This window comes from Geotrypetes seraphini, chromosome 2, assembly GCF_902459505.1.
Source record: "Geotrypetes seraphini chromosome 2, aGeoSer1.1, whole genome shotgun sequence".
In the NCBI taxonomy this organism is placed as follows: Eukaryota; Metazoa; Chordata; class Amphibia; order Gymnophiona; family Dermophiidae; genus Geotrypetes; species Geotrypetes seraphini.
The window spans coordinates 203,480,212-203,498,150 of NC_047085.1; the positions used below are offsets into that span (position 1 = coordinate 203,480,212).

The following is a 17,939-nucleotide window of genomic DNA, read 5'->3' on the forward strand; positions in this document are numbered from 1 at the left end:
GTAGCAACCCCGCCTTTGCCCTCATGCTCCACCCATGTGAATGCCTCCTTACATTTATGCGCTATGGAGCTAATTTTCAAAGCATATGGACATCTCAAACTGCCCAAATGGACGTTGGTGTGTTTGGAACATCCAAATCCCAATTTTGCAAAGGTAGAAAACGGATGTCCAACACTGCAGTACATCCAGATAGCAAGGGGACATGTTTTGAGAGTGTTTTAGGTGGGTGGAATTAGGGAGGGCTCAAAATCAAGACATCCAACAGTGATTATTCCACATTAAAAAGGCTTACCGCAGGATGTGCTCTGGCAGCCCATGTTAGATTTGCCTTTCTGTGCGTGTACACTGTGCCCTAAAATATATTTTTTATTTTCCTTGAAGGAGATATATTTAGGGTGTTGAGAGTGGGTGTGATAGTACTAATAAGCCCATGAGCCATTTCCATGTGCTAATGGAACAGCGTGGGGCCTTTTATTGCCTAGAAAATATGTGGCAGTAAGGGCTCACATGGTAAGTTTTTATAATGGCCACACAATAATTGCAAAATTAGCGCATGGCCATTTAATCAGAAAATAGGAAAATGTGTTATTTTCCGGCTGTGGCACAAGTGGCCTCAGTATGCCCCTTACATGGGTCTTTCCCACATGCTAAAGTCATTTTTGTTGCAACTTTAGTAAAAGGGCCTCTAATACACATCCTTACAGAATAGCGCTCAGGTTTTTTTTTTGCTGTTATGCATGTAAGTGTATTTGCCAGTGAAAGTGACTGTGTTCTGTACATGCACACGTTCAAGAGGTGCATAAACATTGGCGCCTTGATACAGAATTGCCCTTTATGTGTTTGGTGCCTCCCACAGTAATATTATAACACATATGAAGTTTTATGTAATTAAGAGATTTTGTGTTGCATCATTAACTTGACTTGTACTGGGTTTTTTTTTGTTCTTGTTGTTTGACAGTCCAGGGTCTTGTCTCTTTCTGAAAACAACTTTGATGAAACGGTTGCTACTGGTGTTACTTTTATAAAGTTTTATGCCCCATGGTAAGTAGTTGTCAGCTATGTATTGGAACAATTTTCTGAATAGTTTATAAATGGTAATCGCCTTACTCTTCTGCTTTTCCCTGGGCAACAGGCTGGGCATAGGGTTGTGCTGAAAGTCACTCTGAACAAAAGTGCCCTTTTTGTTCCATTGGGGCATTATTCCATTCTTTAATCAAGCCCAGGGCTACTTAGTTTCAATCCTCAAGTCCACAGACAGGTTAGATTTTCAGGATATCCACAATGAATATGCACGCCCTGCCTCCTGGGTAATCAAATCTCTCAGAGCAACAAAAAAGGAAGGAGGGGTCCAACCTTATCTGCAGAAAAAACCAACCAGGAACAAACAAAAACCAACTGCAGATGTGTACAAGATGCAGGCAGAATTTATTGTGACAAATATAAATTTATAAAAACCTTTTTCCCAAACAAGGGACCCGACACGGTCCGTGTTTCGGACAAACCTTCGTCAGGGGTCCAATATGCAAAAAGGTTTGAAAAATATGCCACAAAAAATATGGAATAAAAAATCATAAACCAAAAGGTCCAATGTGCCAACTTGGCGATTCTCGGCACATTGGACCTTTTGGTTTATGATTTTTTATTCCATATTTTTTGTGGCATATTTTTCAAACCTTTTTGCATATTGGACCCCTGACGAAGGTTTGTCCGAAACACGGACCGTGTCGGGTCCCTTGTTTGGGAAAAAGGGTTTTATAAATTTATATTTGTCACAATAAATTCTGCCTGCATCTTGTACACATCTGCAGTTGGTTTTTGTTTGTTCCTAATCAAATCTCTCATCCATATTTATTATGGATATCCTGAGAACCTGGGAATTGAATAGCCCTGATCTATCCCATAGTTCTGAGCTCTGGGAGAGCTGTTCTGTCCTGATGCTATACAGCAAGATCACCTCATTTGTGTGCCCAACATATCCTGCTGTCTATGAGAAAACATCTTACAAGTCAACAACTTTGCTTTTTCAGCATGGAAAATAAAAAAATAAAATTGCATGTTTTCTGTACAGTGTTTGCTGCTTTAAATATGAAATTATGAACATAAAAATGTAAAAGGGAATTTTCTTTATGTCTAGGTGTGGGCACTGTAAGAATCTAGCTCCAACTTGGGAGGATCTCTCCAAAACAAACTTCCCATCTTTAAGTGATGTCAAGATAGCAAAAGTGGACTGCACCGCTGAGCAAGCCCTATGTAGCAGATTCTCCGTAAGTCAGCAGAGCATTGCATTGAGTTTGCTCATCCAGATGGGAGCTTAATTATAAACTCTTTAAACTCAGCAGCTAAGAAGAGAGCAGGTTGAGAGTGCTAGATACCATATATACTCAAATATAAACTGAGATTTTTGATCAAAAAAATGGCCCAAAAAAGGGGGTCTCGGTTTATATTTGGTTCAGCGCCCCCCTCCCCCTTCCGGACCTATTGCAGGCTCCCACCAGGTCTAACGTAAAACCTAACAACTCTCACCTCCCTCCCACCTCCCCGATTAGTAAAAAGCATACCTTTAAAATTCTTGGTGGCCCAGCTCCTGCCCCATCTGAATGGCTAGAGTGAGGTAGGGGGCTGGGTGTAGAGCCTGGAAGGGCACTTGAATATAAACCCTTTGGTTTATATTCGAGTCAACCTTTTTTCCTCCTTTTTTGAGGAAAAAAGATTATCTTGGTTTATATTCGGGTCAGTTTATATTCAAGTATATGTGGTAATATATTGTTGAAACACACATAAATGTGAAGGAACCTAAATAGTGCCTAATGCACAGTTTCTCTGAAAGTTTCAAGGTTTTATTTAAATTTGATTTAATCGTTTATCTAATTTCTAAGCGAGTTTACAATATAAAAAAAAAAGAGAGCATGGCCATAATAAAAATGCCATTAACTCCTTCATGTCTTTCATTTTTAATGATATCATCAAATATATTTGGGTGTTTTATAGTGTATCTTGAGCTTGCTTTTATCATATAGAATGTTTGCTTTCCTGGCTCAAAAAAGTTACCCAAAGTATTTTCCATGGGTTATCTTTCTTCTACCAAGTCTTAGGGATGCCTATTTAATCTACCTTTTCCTACTCTCCCATCTTGTTTCTTAGGCTTCTGGTATTTGCATTCAGCCATTAACATTTTTGTAATTCCTATTTACAACTTACTCAGCAGTTGACATGGATAATTTGCAATATTTTAAATCAGTCTGCTCTGTATTTAAGGACACTTGGGGCTCCTTTTATGAAGGTGCGCTAGGGCCTTAACGCGCACCTTCATACCGCCTCCTTTTAAGCAGGTGGTAATAATTTTGCTAGTGCATAGTAATTTTGTGCGTGCGCTACAACCGCTAGCGCACCTTAGTAAAAGGAGCCCTTGGTTTACTATGAAATCTATTGCAACCTTGCTATCAGAATGCCCTACCTTACCTGTTCTAGTGATATCTTTTAAAGATATCTTGTTCCGAATCATGCTCTTTTGAGCAACTGTCAGCCTTTCCCCAGTTTCTAGATTAAAAGCTGCTCTATGTCTTTTTTAAATATTGATGCTAGAAGCCTTGTTCCACCTAGGTTAAGGTGGAGTCCATGTTTGCAGAATAGGCTCCCTCTTCCCCAGAATGTTGGCATGTTCCTAACAAATCAAAAATCCTCCTCTCTGCACTATCATCTCATCCATTCATTGAGATTTCAGAGCTCTGCCTGTCTCTTGAGTCCTGCACATGGAAAGTTGAGCACATCGTAAAACGCTATCTTGGAGGTTCTAGATTTTAGCTTTCTATAATCTCCCTACCACATTTCCCTATGTCATTTGTATCCCCTTGTATCAAGACAACAGGCTTCTTCCCTGCATTCTCTAAAATCTTAGGTGATTTGTGAGGTCCTCTACCTTTGTACCAGACAGGCAAGTGACCAAGCAATTCTCACTTTCGCAAGCCAGCAAGCTATCTGCATACTTAATGATCAAATCTCCTACTGCAATAGTAATACTAACCCTTCCCTCCTGGGCAGAAACTCCTGGATCTCTTGGTGAGAGAGGATATAGCATTTCCTAGAGGGCAGGTCCTGGCTACAAGATCACTTCCTGCCTCTTCACAGTTATGCTCTCCCTTCAGTAGATCTTCCCCATCCATAGAAACACATAGGTTGCCATTTTGGAGGTGGGACTTCTCGACTATGTCTCTTTGGCCTCCTCTATAAAACTCTGTTTCAGATTCTCCAAGTCTACTATTCTAGTCTCCAGAGACCAGATCCATTCCCTGAGTGCCAGGCACTTTTTTTGTAGCAAGTGCACACATATGACACCTTACCAACTGGGAGATAATCAAACGGGCTGATTCTCGTTAGGCAGCGGTAGGTGATAAATGATGCGGTAATTGACTGTGTTGTTTAAAACCAATTAAAAAGTGATTTTTAAAAAATAGCTCACCACTAAGCAGCTTTCCCAACCGGTGCCTATCTCCCAGGTGGCTAGTGGCACATAGTGACACTAAAGCCCGGAAGGGGACATGGTTAGGGACAGTGCCGGACTTCGGTACCGACATCAAGGAAGATGTTTTAGCTGTTCCCATAGGTCACCTGAACCTTATGACTCTGATTTTTCTTGTGGCCACTCTGATTCTGAATGTGAGCCTACTTTATCTTATGGTCTTCCTTCAGATCTGTCTCATCCTCCTCCTAGAAGGTCTCCACCTGAAGGACTTTCCTTCACCAAATATATTAGATAGTTGGAAATAGTTCTTCCTGTCAAGTTGGAGGCTGATACTGAACCCAGAGTTGAACTATTTGGATGCTTTAGATTTCGATGAACCTCCTAAAGTTACCCTTACATGGTCTTCTCAAGGACACCATCTTCAGAAATCTGGAGACTCCTTTTTCTGTCACTATAGCTCCAAGAAAAATTGATTCCCTCTATAGAATAATATTCTGTCCGGGGTTTGACAAGCTACAACTTCAACATCAGTCCTTGCTTGTAGAATCAACCCTTAAAAAATCCAACAGCTCCAGGGTTTATGTCTCATCACCACCATGATGGGAGGGGAGGACTATGGATAAATTTGGTTGTCGCCTTTACTAAAATTATATGTTGGCCAACAGAGTTTTAAATTATAACTTCTACATGTCCTTTTACCTTAAACATCTGAAGTAACATTTGTCTGAGTTTGAGCAATATCTTCCTTCAGATCATCTGGAGGATTTTCAGAACAATTCACAATGTCCTACAAACCAAAAAGTATATGGCATGAACTGCATTTGATGCCTTTGAGCTCACATCTAGAGCTTCAGCCATGTCTGTCGCTATGAGGTGTCTTGCTCGGCTGTGAGTTTTCGACATGGACATTAATCTCCAAGATTGCTTAGTCAACATCCCATGTCTGGGTAAGGAACTCTTTGGTGACCAAATAGAGGCGGCTACTCAAAAGCTTATTCTTTAAACAGATCTAAAACTGAGAGTAAACAGTCTAAGCCTGCTGCAAAATCTACTTCTTATTCCTAAAAAAGGAAGTAACTAGCATCCTCTTCTTCTAAGCCTCCACCACAGATGAGGAAAAAATAACAGAGGCTTCAGCCTTTGGCCCCACAAAAACCAGCTTAGTCTTTTTTGATGTGCTTTTAGAGAGCATGGCCAACATCCCTCCTCTTCAACCTCTTTCCCAACCTATCGAAGGTCATCTACAATTGTTTCATCAGTGTTGGACTCTCATCACAATGGACTCTTGGGTCCTCAAAGTCATCAAGGAAGGTTACTTGCTCAATTTCGTTACCATTCCCCCGAGCAACCCTCCCAGAGAGCCTTTCACATCTCAGCAGATGTCCCTTCTTCAGGAAATCAAAGCTCTGCTTTAACTCAATGCCATAGAAGTGGTTCCCCCTTCCCTGAATAATTAGTGGTTCTACTCCAGGTATTTTCTAATTCCAAAGAGGTTGAGCAGTCTTCGTCCAATTTAGAGAGCTGCACGGGAATGGGGACGATGGGAATCCCGTGGGACCCGCGGGTTCCCCCTTCGGGTCACGGGGATCCAGTGGGGACACCCCCTAGGGTCACGGGAATCCCGTGGGGACGCCCCCTAGGGTCACGGGGATCCCGTGGGGACGCCTCCGAGGGTCGTGGGGTTCCTGTGGGGCTGGATGTACTCAGTCGCGCGGCTCTTCTTCTCTCTACCTGCTCTGCTTGCAGCACAGAGCCGAACGGAAGTCTTCCCGATGTCAGCGCTGACGTCGGGAAGACTTCCGTTCGGCTCTGTGCTGCAGGCAGGGCAGGTAAGGAGACGGAGAGTAGCCTCGCGGTTCGAGTGGCTACCAAGGGAGGGGGCGGTCCGCCCCGGATGCAGCACAGCCGGCCAGGTCCCCTTACTTTTGTGGCGCTTCCCCGACCGACCGACAACAGCCCCGGTCTGACAATCCTCGAATCTAAATTACCTTCTTACAGCAGCTGTAAGAAGGTAATTTAGATTCGCGGTTAAGGGCAGGGAGGTTTGTCGGACCGGGGCTGTTGTCGGTCGGTCGGTCGGGGAAGTGCCACAAAAGTAAGGGGACCTGGCTGGCTGTGCTGCACCCGGGGCGGGAGAGAATGAGGGGGGGGGGGAAGGACGCTGAAAGCACTGGAGAAGACAAAGGGGTGGAGAAGGACGCTGAAAGGCCATGGGGAAGACGGGCCGGAGGGGGGGGAAGGACTCTGAAAGCACTTGTGGAAGACAGAGGAGGGAGAAGGACACTGAAAGCACATGGGGAAGACAAAGGGGTGGAGAAGGATGCTGAAAGGCCATGGGAAGGGCGGGGGGGGAAGGACTCTGAAAGCACTTGTGGAAGACAGAGGGGGGAGAAGGATGCTGAAAGCACATGGGGAAGACAAAGGGGTGGAGAAGGACGCTGAAAGGACATGGGGAAGAGGGGGGGGGGGTGGAGAAGGACGCTGAAAGGCCATGGGGAAGACAAAGAGAGAGAAGGACGCTGACAGGAAATGGGGAAGAGAGAGTAGGGAGTAGACGCTGGCAGGGAAGAAGACAGATGCCAGACTATGGGGGGAGCGGAGGGAAGAAGATGGGTGCCAGACCAATTTGGAAGGGGGAAGAAAGGGAGAGACACAGTAACAGAGCAAATGGAAGATGCAGAAGGAAGAGAGACAGTGGATGGAAGGAATTGAATGAGAACATGAGAAAAGCAAAAACCAGGAAACAAAGGTAGGAAAAGAATTCTATTTCTTTTTTTTTCTTTTTTTTTTGCTTCAGGATAAAGTAGTATATTAGTTGTGTTGATAAAAATTTATAAACATTAGAGGCTCTGGTAGAAACCCGTTTACAAAGTATGTATTCTTCCCAATTAATATTTCCAAATTAATAAAGTCTTTTTGCTTATTTGTAAATGGGTTTCTACCAGAGCCTTTAATTCAGTAGCATAATTAAATGAAATAACTATTTCTGAAGTTTATAGGGACGGGCGGGGACGGAGGGGATTCCTCGCGGGGACGGGTGGGGACGGAGGGGATTCCTCGCGGGGACGGGTGGGGACGGAGGGATTCCTCATGGGGACGGGTGGGGATGGGTGGGACTTTGGCGGGGACGGGTGGGATTTCTGTCCCCGCGCAACTCTATAGTCCAATTCTCAATATCCAAGACTTAAATATCTAGTCAAAGAGAAGTTTCGTATGCTGTCTTTGGGGACTTTATACCCTCTCCTAGAACGAAACGACTGACTGTGCTCTCTAGACCTCAAGGAGGCTTACACACACACATCCATATATCCTCTTCACAGAAAATTTCTACGCTTTCGGATAGCTCATCAACACTTTAAATACAAAGTTCTGTCGTTCGGCCTGGCTTCATCTTCAAGAGTATTCATCAAGTGCCTGGTGGTCGTGGTAGCAACTCTTCTTACTCATGGCTTCCAAGTGTTTCCATATTTAGATGACTGACTGATAAAGGCAGCATCTTCTCCAGCAGTTCAATCGGCAACACAATGCACAATAAAGTTTTTTCAACTCCTAGGGTTCGAAGTCAACTTCCTAAAATCGCAACTTCAGTCGTCTCAACTACTTCTTTTCATAGGATTCCTGTTAGACACCTTTCAGCTCAGGGCATTTCTACCTCAAAAATGACAAGACACTTTGCTTCATCTTTGCAAAGTCTCTACTCTACAATCCATCTCAGTGAGACAGAAGATGTGCCTCTTGGGTCATATGGCCTCCACAGTTCATGTTACCTCCTTTGTCAGACTTAATCTTAGAACAGCTCAGTGTGTCAGACTTCATCTTAGAACAGCTCAGTGGACTCTAGCATTTCAGTGGTCCCAAGCTCTCGATCCCTTATCTCGAAAAATCACAGCCACCTCACCACTTCATCAATCCCTTCAGTGGTGGATGGATGCGTCAAATCTTTCCAGGGGTCTGCTGTTTCACGTTCCTCCACGTCAGAAAGTACACACCACGGACGTATCTATGTATGCTTGGAGGGCTCAACTAGACGGTCTCAGGACACAAGGTCTATGGTCTGCTCAAGAGAAGACATTCCACATCAACCTATTGGAGCTCTGGGCAATTCAGAGTGCTCTAAGAACTTTTTAAGACAATCTTTCCAACCAGGTACCTCTTGTTCGCACAGACAATCAAGTAGCAATGTACTGCATCAACATACAAGGAGGAACAGGCTCTCTCCTTTTTTGTAAAGAGGTAGAATGCATATGGAACTGGGCAATTGCTTGAAACATATTTCTCAAAAAAGCAGTCTATGTACAAGGAAAGCTGAATATTAGTCAACGAACTAAGCAGATTTCTTCAGCCACACAAGTGGACGCTCAACTCCAGAGTTTTATGCCACATTTTCGTACTATGGGGACTGCTCAGATAGATCTGTTTGCGTCTCCCCACAATCACAAATTGCCTCAATTCTGCTCAAGGCAGTACTAAATTTCAAGTTTATTAAAAGTTTATTATACACGCAATATCAAATAATTTCAATGCGTATGACAGCTGCTTTTCTTTTGGATTGGATGAACAAATTCCTTTACACATTTCCACCAATCCCTCTAATTCTCAAAATTTTGTCAAGCTCAAGAACAAGTCAGCCACCATGATCCTGAAAGCTCCTCGGTGACCTCGACAGCCTTGGTTCTCCCTTCTACTTCAGCTGAGTACCAAGGATCTAGTTCCCTTGCAAACCTTGGTACCTCTCAGTCTGACTCCAGCAGATTTTAATCTTATAGCTGCTTCAAGAAAACCTACTCAGCAATGCTATCAACAGAAGTGTACTCGCTTCAATTCGTGGTGTACTCTCCATCACCAAGATGCTTCCTCCTCTTCTCTCTCTTCAATGTTGGACTACCTTCTCCATTTATCCAATTCAGGGCTAAAAACTACTTTGGTCAGAGTTCACCTCAGTACGATCATGTATTGTTTTCAAAGCAATAGTGTTGGTGTTAAGGTCATCCACCAAGGGATTCCATATTATTTGTCATAAGCTGTGGTACTTTATAGGCCACTCAGAGCATTGCGATCTGAGGGGGCAGTATGATTATCGCTTACAGATTTCTCAGCAGCACACCATGAGAATACTAGGTCCTCCGCTATCTCTTTCATAGGAGTAACACTGGAATAAGTTGACTGGACCACTAAGAGCTCTTGTAGATTTTCAAAAGTTTAAGAAACTTCTGAAAACTACATTATTTGTAGAAGAATTTCAATAAATGCTTTTTTCCAGGATTATAAATTTTACTGTTTTGATACGCTGTCGAGTGCTATAAAATATGGCTGATATGAAGGACCTGTTGTTCTTTGTATATTATGTGTTGTATGTTTTTTTATTTTATATGATTGTCTTTTGTAACCGCCTAGTTATAGGCAGTTAAGAAATCTTTTAAATAAATATTAGTGCTTTTCATGTGCCTATCAATTATAAATCTCTGGCCACTCATCCGCTTGACTTTTCAACTCCAAATCTCTTGTCATATCATCTCCAGTTGATTTTGGTCACTGCCGCTCATCAAGTGAGTGAATTTCAAGCATTGATCTTCGATCCACCGTACACAGTATTTCATAATGATAAGGTTATTATCTGGACCCATCCTAAATTTCTTCCAAAAGTAGTCTCAGAATTTCACCTGAATCAATCCATTGTGCTTCCAGTATTCTTCCCAAAGCCTCATTCTGTAGCACCTGTTAGACCGGTATAGTCCTTACGAATGGGTATTATACATCACTATGACTAGCAGGTGAAGACTGAGACAAAAATTTGTTGTAGTATATTAGCTGAGGTTCCCTCTAGCAATCCAGTCTTTCTCAGTCTCCAGAAGGTTGAGGTAGGAAAAATCTGGCTCCTTCCGTTAGGCCTGTTGGAATTTGTTTTAGGACTCCTGGTCCTCTTTTTAGTGCCAGACGGAGCTTGGACGGGTCCTGTTTGGGGATCCTTCCGACCTCGGGGGTGTCAAACCTGGCGTGTCTTGTGCTGGGTCCCTCCCCCCACCATTTTTGTAGAGGGCCTCAGCCAGCAGCCTGGCCCCCTGGTTGGTCAGGCCTCCAGTTTTGAGAGCTGTGGAGTCTGTTCTGAAAAGAAAAAAAAATCCTGAGGTTGCGCGGGTCAAAAGAGTTCTTGCCCTTTAAAAGTACTGTATTTTATTGTTTTTTTCTGTTAAGCGGCACTTTTATTCTAGCTAGGTTGCGTCTGGAGCAAAGAGCACTTTTGCAAGGGGAAAAGTGTTCATTGTAATCCAGCCGTGAGGCACTCGCGGCTGGCCTGTTCAAGCGAGGCAGACTGCTGCGAAGGGGAATCCTCGTCGGCATCGGGTGCCAGTGGCGAGAGATCCCCTTTACAAGTGCCTCACAGCCAGCAGCTGTTTGCGGGGAAGCCCGGGCTTCCCTTGCCGCCCACGCGGGAGGTTCCCCAGCCACCGACGGTCAGGCAGAAAGTATTCCCTTTCCGTGAAGCAGCTGGGAACTCTCGTTACAGTTGATGCCGGCTTGCCTGCTTTAGTGGCTGGCGCGGTTTAGGCCTTTTAACCGCTGCAGGTCTTTGGAGCTTATTTTTTTGGCAGTTCAGCTCCATTTTTGGCGGGAAGCACCTCTATTTTTATTTAGCCTCAGGTGAGCTCGTCCCTGTTTGGTGACACAGGCAGCAGGTTGTTTTCTGGGTCCCCTGCTGTGGCTAGGTTTTTTTCCCCTATTTTCATATTTGGCTTTATTGCTGCGGACGGAGGTCCTGCTTCCACCCTGGGGATCTTGGGGGGGGAGGGGTTACCCTGGACATCCTCTACAGGTCTGCCCCATTCAGTGACAGTGCTGTTCCCTTTGTTCCTCTCGCGTCACATCACCCATGGGTCTCTTGGGAGGCTGTTGGTTTGAAAGGAGCAGTCTTTTGGTTTTCAGGACCTGGATCCTTTGGGAAGCTCTCCAGGATCCTCGGGGGATACGGTTTTCCCACTAGCGGCAGCTAGCGCTGACGCATCTGTGGGTGCGTTTTTCTGCGGGCCGAGCTCAGTGAGATACCTTTGCTGGTCTCCTCTTGTGATTTGGTCCGAGGACACCATGTCGGAGCCCCCACGTGTGGTGGACTCCTTGCTTTAGGGGGTTTGCCCTGTTTCCTGCTCTTTCCCTATGCATCAGGATATTTGGGATATGCTCCCACAGTGGCAGGTGCTGGTGGCGCTTTTTCGCTTTACGCGTTCCATGGCCCGCCTATACCCCATCAAGGACGGAGATCGGGACTCTGATGTCGCCGGTGGTGGACATGGTGGTCTCGGCTATCTCGAAGCGGCATACCGTGCCTGTTGAGGGTGGTGCTGCCTTGAAGGATCTTGAGAAGCGTAAGTTGGGGTCCCTCTTTTAACAGAGTTTTGATAGCAGTCCAAACGGCGATGTGTGGTGGGCTCGTGGCTCGGGTGTGTTTTCGCTGGGCCGAGCGCATACTTGACTGTGAGTCTGATGTTTGAGAATTAGTGGAGCAGGAAGTTGCCAAAATTGACATAGGTGCTTCTTATCTCTCAGATGCCGTGTCTGCCCTCTTGCAAGCTTGGGGGTCGATGGCGGCTTCCCTAGACGTAGTGAGGTGGGGCTTGTGCCCATATGTGTCCTCTTCAGTATGCTCTTCTTCAGAGGTGGTCGCTTCAGAGGAACAGTCTGGATCATCCTGTTCCTCTTCGGGACTTGGTTCGTTGCAGTCTTTGTTGGTGGCTCCAGACCTCCCATTTTGTGCAAGGGGCGGGTCTGGACCAGCTGCAGTGGACGGTGCTGTTCACGGATGCCAGTATCCTCGGTTGGGGAGCACAGTGTCTGGGTCACTCAGCTCAGGGCACCTGGTCTAGGAGAAGGCTTCCTGATTGATCATGTCTTAGAGACCAGAGCCATCCTTCTAACGCTATTAGCCTTCCATTCCTTTCTGATGGGCAAGTCAGTCAGGGTTCTTTTGGACAATGCCATGGCGGTGGCCTATGTCAGTCTTCGGGGGCACCAAGAGCACTTTGGTAGTGCAGGAGGCGGCTCTGTTTATGTTCTGGGCAGAATCTCATCTTCAGGACATCTTGGCCTCCCACATTGCAGGCGTAGAGAATGTGCAGGTGAACTTTCTGTGTCGTCACATCCTAGATCCCGGAGAGTGGTGTCTAAGTCGTGCAGCTTTTCATCTAATAGTGCAGTCTTGGGGTCAGCCCCTCATGGACCTGATGGCCACGCGTGTCAATGCCAAAACACCCCACTTCTTCAGTTGTTACAGAGACAGTCAGGCTGAGGGGCTGGATGCTCTGGTTCCCCCATGGCCAATGAAGGGTCCATTGGATGTATTCCCTCCATGGCCATTGGTGGGCAGAGTTCTTCTCCAAGTTGTTCAACATCCCGGCCTGTTCATTCTTGTGGTTCCGGATTGACCCAGGTGTTCGTGGTACGGGGACTTGGTGAAGCATCTGGTGATGGTTCCTCTTCCTGTGCCTTTTTCGACTAAACTTCTGTCTCAGGTCCCTATTCCATTGTTTGATCCAGGTCCTTTTTGTGTTATGGCTTGGCTCTTGAAAGGGATCGCCTAGATAAGAAGGGATATTAGATAAAGTGATCTCAACCCTCTTGAGTTCTTGAAGACTTGCCACTTCTCGGGCTTTTGTGCGGGTTTTGATGTATAATTAAGGAGTGATGTGCTGCTCGTGTAGTGGTCTCTTTTTTAGCTTCCTTGCCTAACATCTTAGAGTTCTTGCAGGATAGCCTGGATAGGGGCCTGGCTTGGTTTTCTCCCCGGGTTCAGTTTGCGGCCTTGTCAGCCTTTTCTTGGGTCGTTGAAAGGTCAGCGTTTGACTGCCATTCCTGTTGTGTGTGCTTCTTGCGGGCAGCCAAGTTTCAAGTTTATTTAAAATATTTGATTTGATCGCAAAATCCAAATCCAATGCGATTTACATTTAGTTAAAAATTAGGTTAAAAAACCCCCCAAAATAAAACAAGACAATTAGAACTATTTTAACAAAACAATACATATGAAAAAGGGAGGGAAAAAAAATTTAAGGATTAAATACAATTCGTAAACAAATAAAAAGGGATAGGTAATAAAACAAGAGGTTGGGGAAGGTTTCCCACTTAATTTTCGCTTACCAGCACTACTAGTCAACTTTAAAGTATCCTCATATAATAGAATTTATATGATTCAGTTAAAAGTGTCCTTAATTACTCAAGCCTCCCATGCGGCCCTCTGTTCCATCTTGGGATCTTAATTTGGTCCTGTCTGTTCTGGTGCGTCCACCCTTGGAACCTTTGGGTGACTGCTCTTTGAAGGACCTTACTCTTAACGCGGTCTTTCTGGTGGCAATTACATCTGCTAAATGTGTTTTTGAGCTGTAGGCTTTCTCTTGTAGAACAGCGGCTATGGCTCAGCCTTGCAGTTAGTATTTTCCTAGGTTCTGCTTAGCTATTCGGCAGATTGGATTGCTACAGTTAATATACTACAACAAGTTTTTGTCATAGTGAGGTATAATACCCATTTGTAAGGCCTAAACCTGTCTATAGGCTAACAGAAAGAAAATTAGCAGATAAGAACCTAATTTCTCCTTCTTGTCCTGGAGAAACAGCTCTTCATACACTGGACTGTAAGCTTGCCTTGGCTTACTACATACAACGGATTAAGCCACACAGGACTTCACCTCAACTGTTCATCTCTTTTGATCCTAACAGACTGGGCCAGCCTATAAACAAGAGAACTATTTCCACATGGTTGGCGGACTGTATTTCCTTCTGCTATGCTCAGGCTGGGTTGTGGCTTGAGGGATGAGTTGCAGCACAGAAGGTCCGAGCTATGGCAGTAGCTTTCTTACGTTCCACTCCCATTGACGAAATTTGCAAAGCAGCTACTTGGTTCTCAATTCACACATTCACATCTCACTACTGTCTGGATTCCTACTCCAGGCAAGATGGTTGTTTTGGCCAAGCAGTATTACAGAATTTTTTTTCTTCTTTATATCCAATTCTCCCTCCATCCCATTATATTCAGCTAGGGAGTCCCACATATGAGAATATACTGCCTGCTTGTTCTAGGATAAAACACAGTTGCTTACTGGGGACAGCAGGCAGATATTCTCACATCCCTCTCACCTCCCCTGGTAAGCCCTTTTTATACAAGATTGCATTGGCTGCCTTTTGGGGTCAGAGTGTTTTTTAAGTTTGGGTGTATTTGTTATAAGGCTCTTTTTGGATTACTACCCTCTTATCTGGTACCTTACTTGAAATTGTTTAATTCAAAAAAACATACCAGAAACTCAGGTATGTTTAGCTTCCCTACCCCAAGGGCCTGTCGTTATAGAACTTTCTTTGACAGGACATTAGAATATCAGGCGGGGAAAATGAATTCTTGGATAAGCCCATTGATTGTCCAAGCTTATTCTTACCCTATATTTAGGAAATTATTAAAAACTCATTTATTTGATAAACAAGAATGTTGATTTTTATTGTTATGTTTATAATGGTATTTATATTAGGTTATGTTTTATTCAATTTTCTTTTTTAATCAATGTATTTAACTGAGGTATTAACAGCTGTGTGATTAAAACTGTTTTTTTAACTATATTGTATTCATTTGTTACATTAGATGCATTGTGCACAAGATTGTATTTTTTAATTGAAATGTCTCAATTTTTTCTGATGTGAACCGCCTAGAACTACTGGTAGGGCAATATACAAGAAAATTAAAATTAAATTAATGATTAGCACATGTTATATGCCACAGGACCTATTTAATTTTGTGGGCCCTGCTGCAGATAACATGAGCTAACCTTTAGTAATATTATCTGCAGCAGGGCCCATAGAAATCAAATGGGTCTAGTGACAGATAGCAAGTGCTAATCATTAGTTAAAGACCCCCATAGTAGCAGTATTAGGGGATGAAATGTTCTCCAAGACATTCCTTTCCCTTGCAGAGAATTATCACACATTGAACTGTGTGTGTGTGTGTAATGCCAATACTCTTCAGTCATTGTGTTTTCTCATCATTCACAGGTCCGTGGTTATCCCTCACTGCTTCTCTTCCGGAACGGAGAAAGAATAAGCGAGCATAGTGGTGCTAGAGATTTTCAAACACTACAAAACTTCATTACACACCAAACCAAGGATGAGCTGTAACACAGGGTCAACTGTTCTAGCTTGGCTACTTAAATAGTTACTGAATTCAGGCAGTAGATACTTTGAAAAATAAATGTACTGAACTGTGGTATCTTCCCAGTATTTGGTTTTTTTTCTCTGTCAATGTATTTTTTGTATCATTACTTAAATGGGCATTGCTGACAAATGCCCACTGTAATAAAGAATGTACATTTAGGATCAATGGCCACATTTAAATTAGCTCTTTGTTTTTGGATAAACTCAGTATTAATGTGCCGCTAAAACAATCTGCTTGTTCTTTTGTTACACCTTTTTTAATGTTGGATATACTAAGGCCAAAGTTTTGTTACTTTTGCCAAAGGTCACTTTGATCTTTTTCTCTAATTCTGCTTACTAGTATTGTACTAATGATGCCTTTTAAATTGAGGCTTATAAATCTATGTACATTCTTGTTAATATAATTGCTGCTCAGGAACTTGAGTACTGTAAGGCTGAAAAAAACCACTTGGAAGATACCACACTGCTGACTGTTTTATTTCTTATTAATACTTCTCTCCTTTTGTGGGAGGATTAGCCATAATGAGTCATGTTGAAGTTGGTCATTAAGGCTTTTCCATGGACTGTAGAAGTCAAATTATGTATCCAGGGTTACTGCATTTTTATGCAGAGCTCAATTGAACAGTGTTTCCCTTTATGAAAATATTGTTTTATAATTAATCTTTTGAGATTGGAAGAAATGATCAAACTGATTGGGCAGCAGGTTTAGGGGTTTCTATGTCTCTGTAAGCAAAATTTTAACCTCTTCACTGGGTCACTCACTATTTCTAGAGCTGCTATATTGGCAGGTAGTCTGGGGACTTGTTTAGATCTTTTCTATGACAAGCAGGATAAATTAGCCGCACATTTTATCATCTGATACTGACCAAAATAGCATCACCATTTCCTCTCCTACATATCTTCTAGTGGGAAGCAGAATTCAGATGTTCATCAAGATCTGTCAATTACTAATGTTGGGCAAAATTACCAGCTACATTTTGCTCAGGTACCATCAGCTCATTTTATTTTTAAACTCTAAATTGAATCCCTACAGAAACAGGACTATCTGCAGGAGGAGGTGGAATTTCTCCTCTAGGAAAAAAAAATGATTCATGCCTGGGGTTGGATAGTAGCAAAGACTGATACTCCAAATATTTCTTAACTTTAAAGAAAAATTAAGAGCTGATACTATTGTTGGACCTGAGGGAACTAAACAAATATCTGGCTTGGGCAAAGTTCAAAATGCACTCCTTGCTGACCATTCAGTTCCTTCTGGATCTGATGGACTGGTTATGCTCTGGAACTCAAATGTATATGCAGTTTCTGATCCATTGTCTACACTGAAATTTCTCTGTTTTTCAATAAATGGTACCCACTCTTAACACAGGATACTGTTTCTGAACACTGAATTTTCTAGTAATTGCCCACCATTGAAAGAAGGGAATCTGTCTGTTTTTCCTTATCTAGATAAGTGATTGGTAAAGGGCCGTACAGGTACAAGATCCTTTATTCGAAATTTCAAAAAGCTCTGAAAACCAAAAGTTGATGCAAACTGAAAGTAGTTAATTTCCCCAACATGACACACGCTGAAACCAATGCAGGAAACCAAGGCTATAAAGTGAAGAGCTACAAATTGCAGATACTGGCCAGGGAAACAAATATCTCTCTATAGGCCTTTCCCTCCCAACAAGGTGCAAAGGAAACTTGCTGAGATTCAATTTCATTTTAAATTTTCCTAACACAAAGTAGTACCTAAAACATTTTTTATTTTTAGAAATGCAACCTTGGAAGGAGACTTAATTCTTTAACCTCTGATATTAGTTATCCCGCTATAGTATTGCAACAGACTACACTTCCCCCTCCCCATTTGCGGTTTCTGCACTCGCGATTTCACATAATTGCGATTTTTTGGGGGGAGGGGAAAAAAACAAACTCATATTTTTGCCTTCCCCCCGACATCCCGGCCTTACCTGGTGGTCTAGCGGGCTTTCGGGGCAGGAGCGATCTTCCTACGCTCCTGCCCCATGTAGACTGCCAATAGGAAATGGCTGCCCTGAGTTCCCGCCATAGTCTCGAAAGACTACGGGAACTCACGGTAGCCATTTTCTATTGCCGATCTGCACGGGGCAGGAGCGTAGGAAGATTGCTCCTGCCCCGAAAGCCCGCTAGACCACCAGGTAAGGCCAGGATGCCGGAGGGAGGCAGGGGTGGGTCAGAGCCGGATATTCGCGGTATTTCCCTATTCGCGGTCCGGCTCTGCCCCTATCTCCCATGAATAATGAGAGAGATGTGTAGAGCTCTTCAGCTTGTCATATCCCTTATAATA

The 17,939-nt window shown here is 43.6% G+C and overlaps 1 protein-coding gene across 1 annotated transcript in view; it reads left to right on the forward strand.

Moving 5' to 3' along the window:
* Window positions 1–17,002, forward strand: part of TXNDC5 (thioredoxin domain containing 5) — an 85,161-nt gene extending 68,159 nt beyond the window's left edge. Inside the window, exons 8-10 of the mRNA XM_033934717.1 lie at window positions 959–1,041; window positions 2,135–2,264; window positions 15,476–17,002. Coding sequence (XP_033790608.1) covers window positions 959–1,041; window positions 2,135–2,264; window positions 15,476–15,598 — 336 coding nt within the window. The 3' untranslated portion in view covers window positions 15,599–17,002. The remainder of the gene's footprint in view (window positions 1–958; window positions 1,042–2,134; window positions 2,265–15,475) is intronic.
* The last annotated feature ends 937 nt before the right edge of the window (window positions 17,003–17,939 follow it).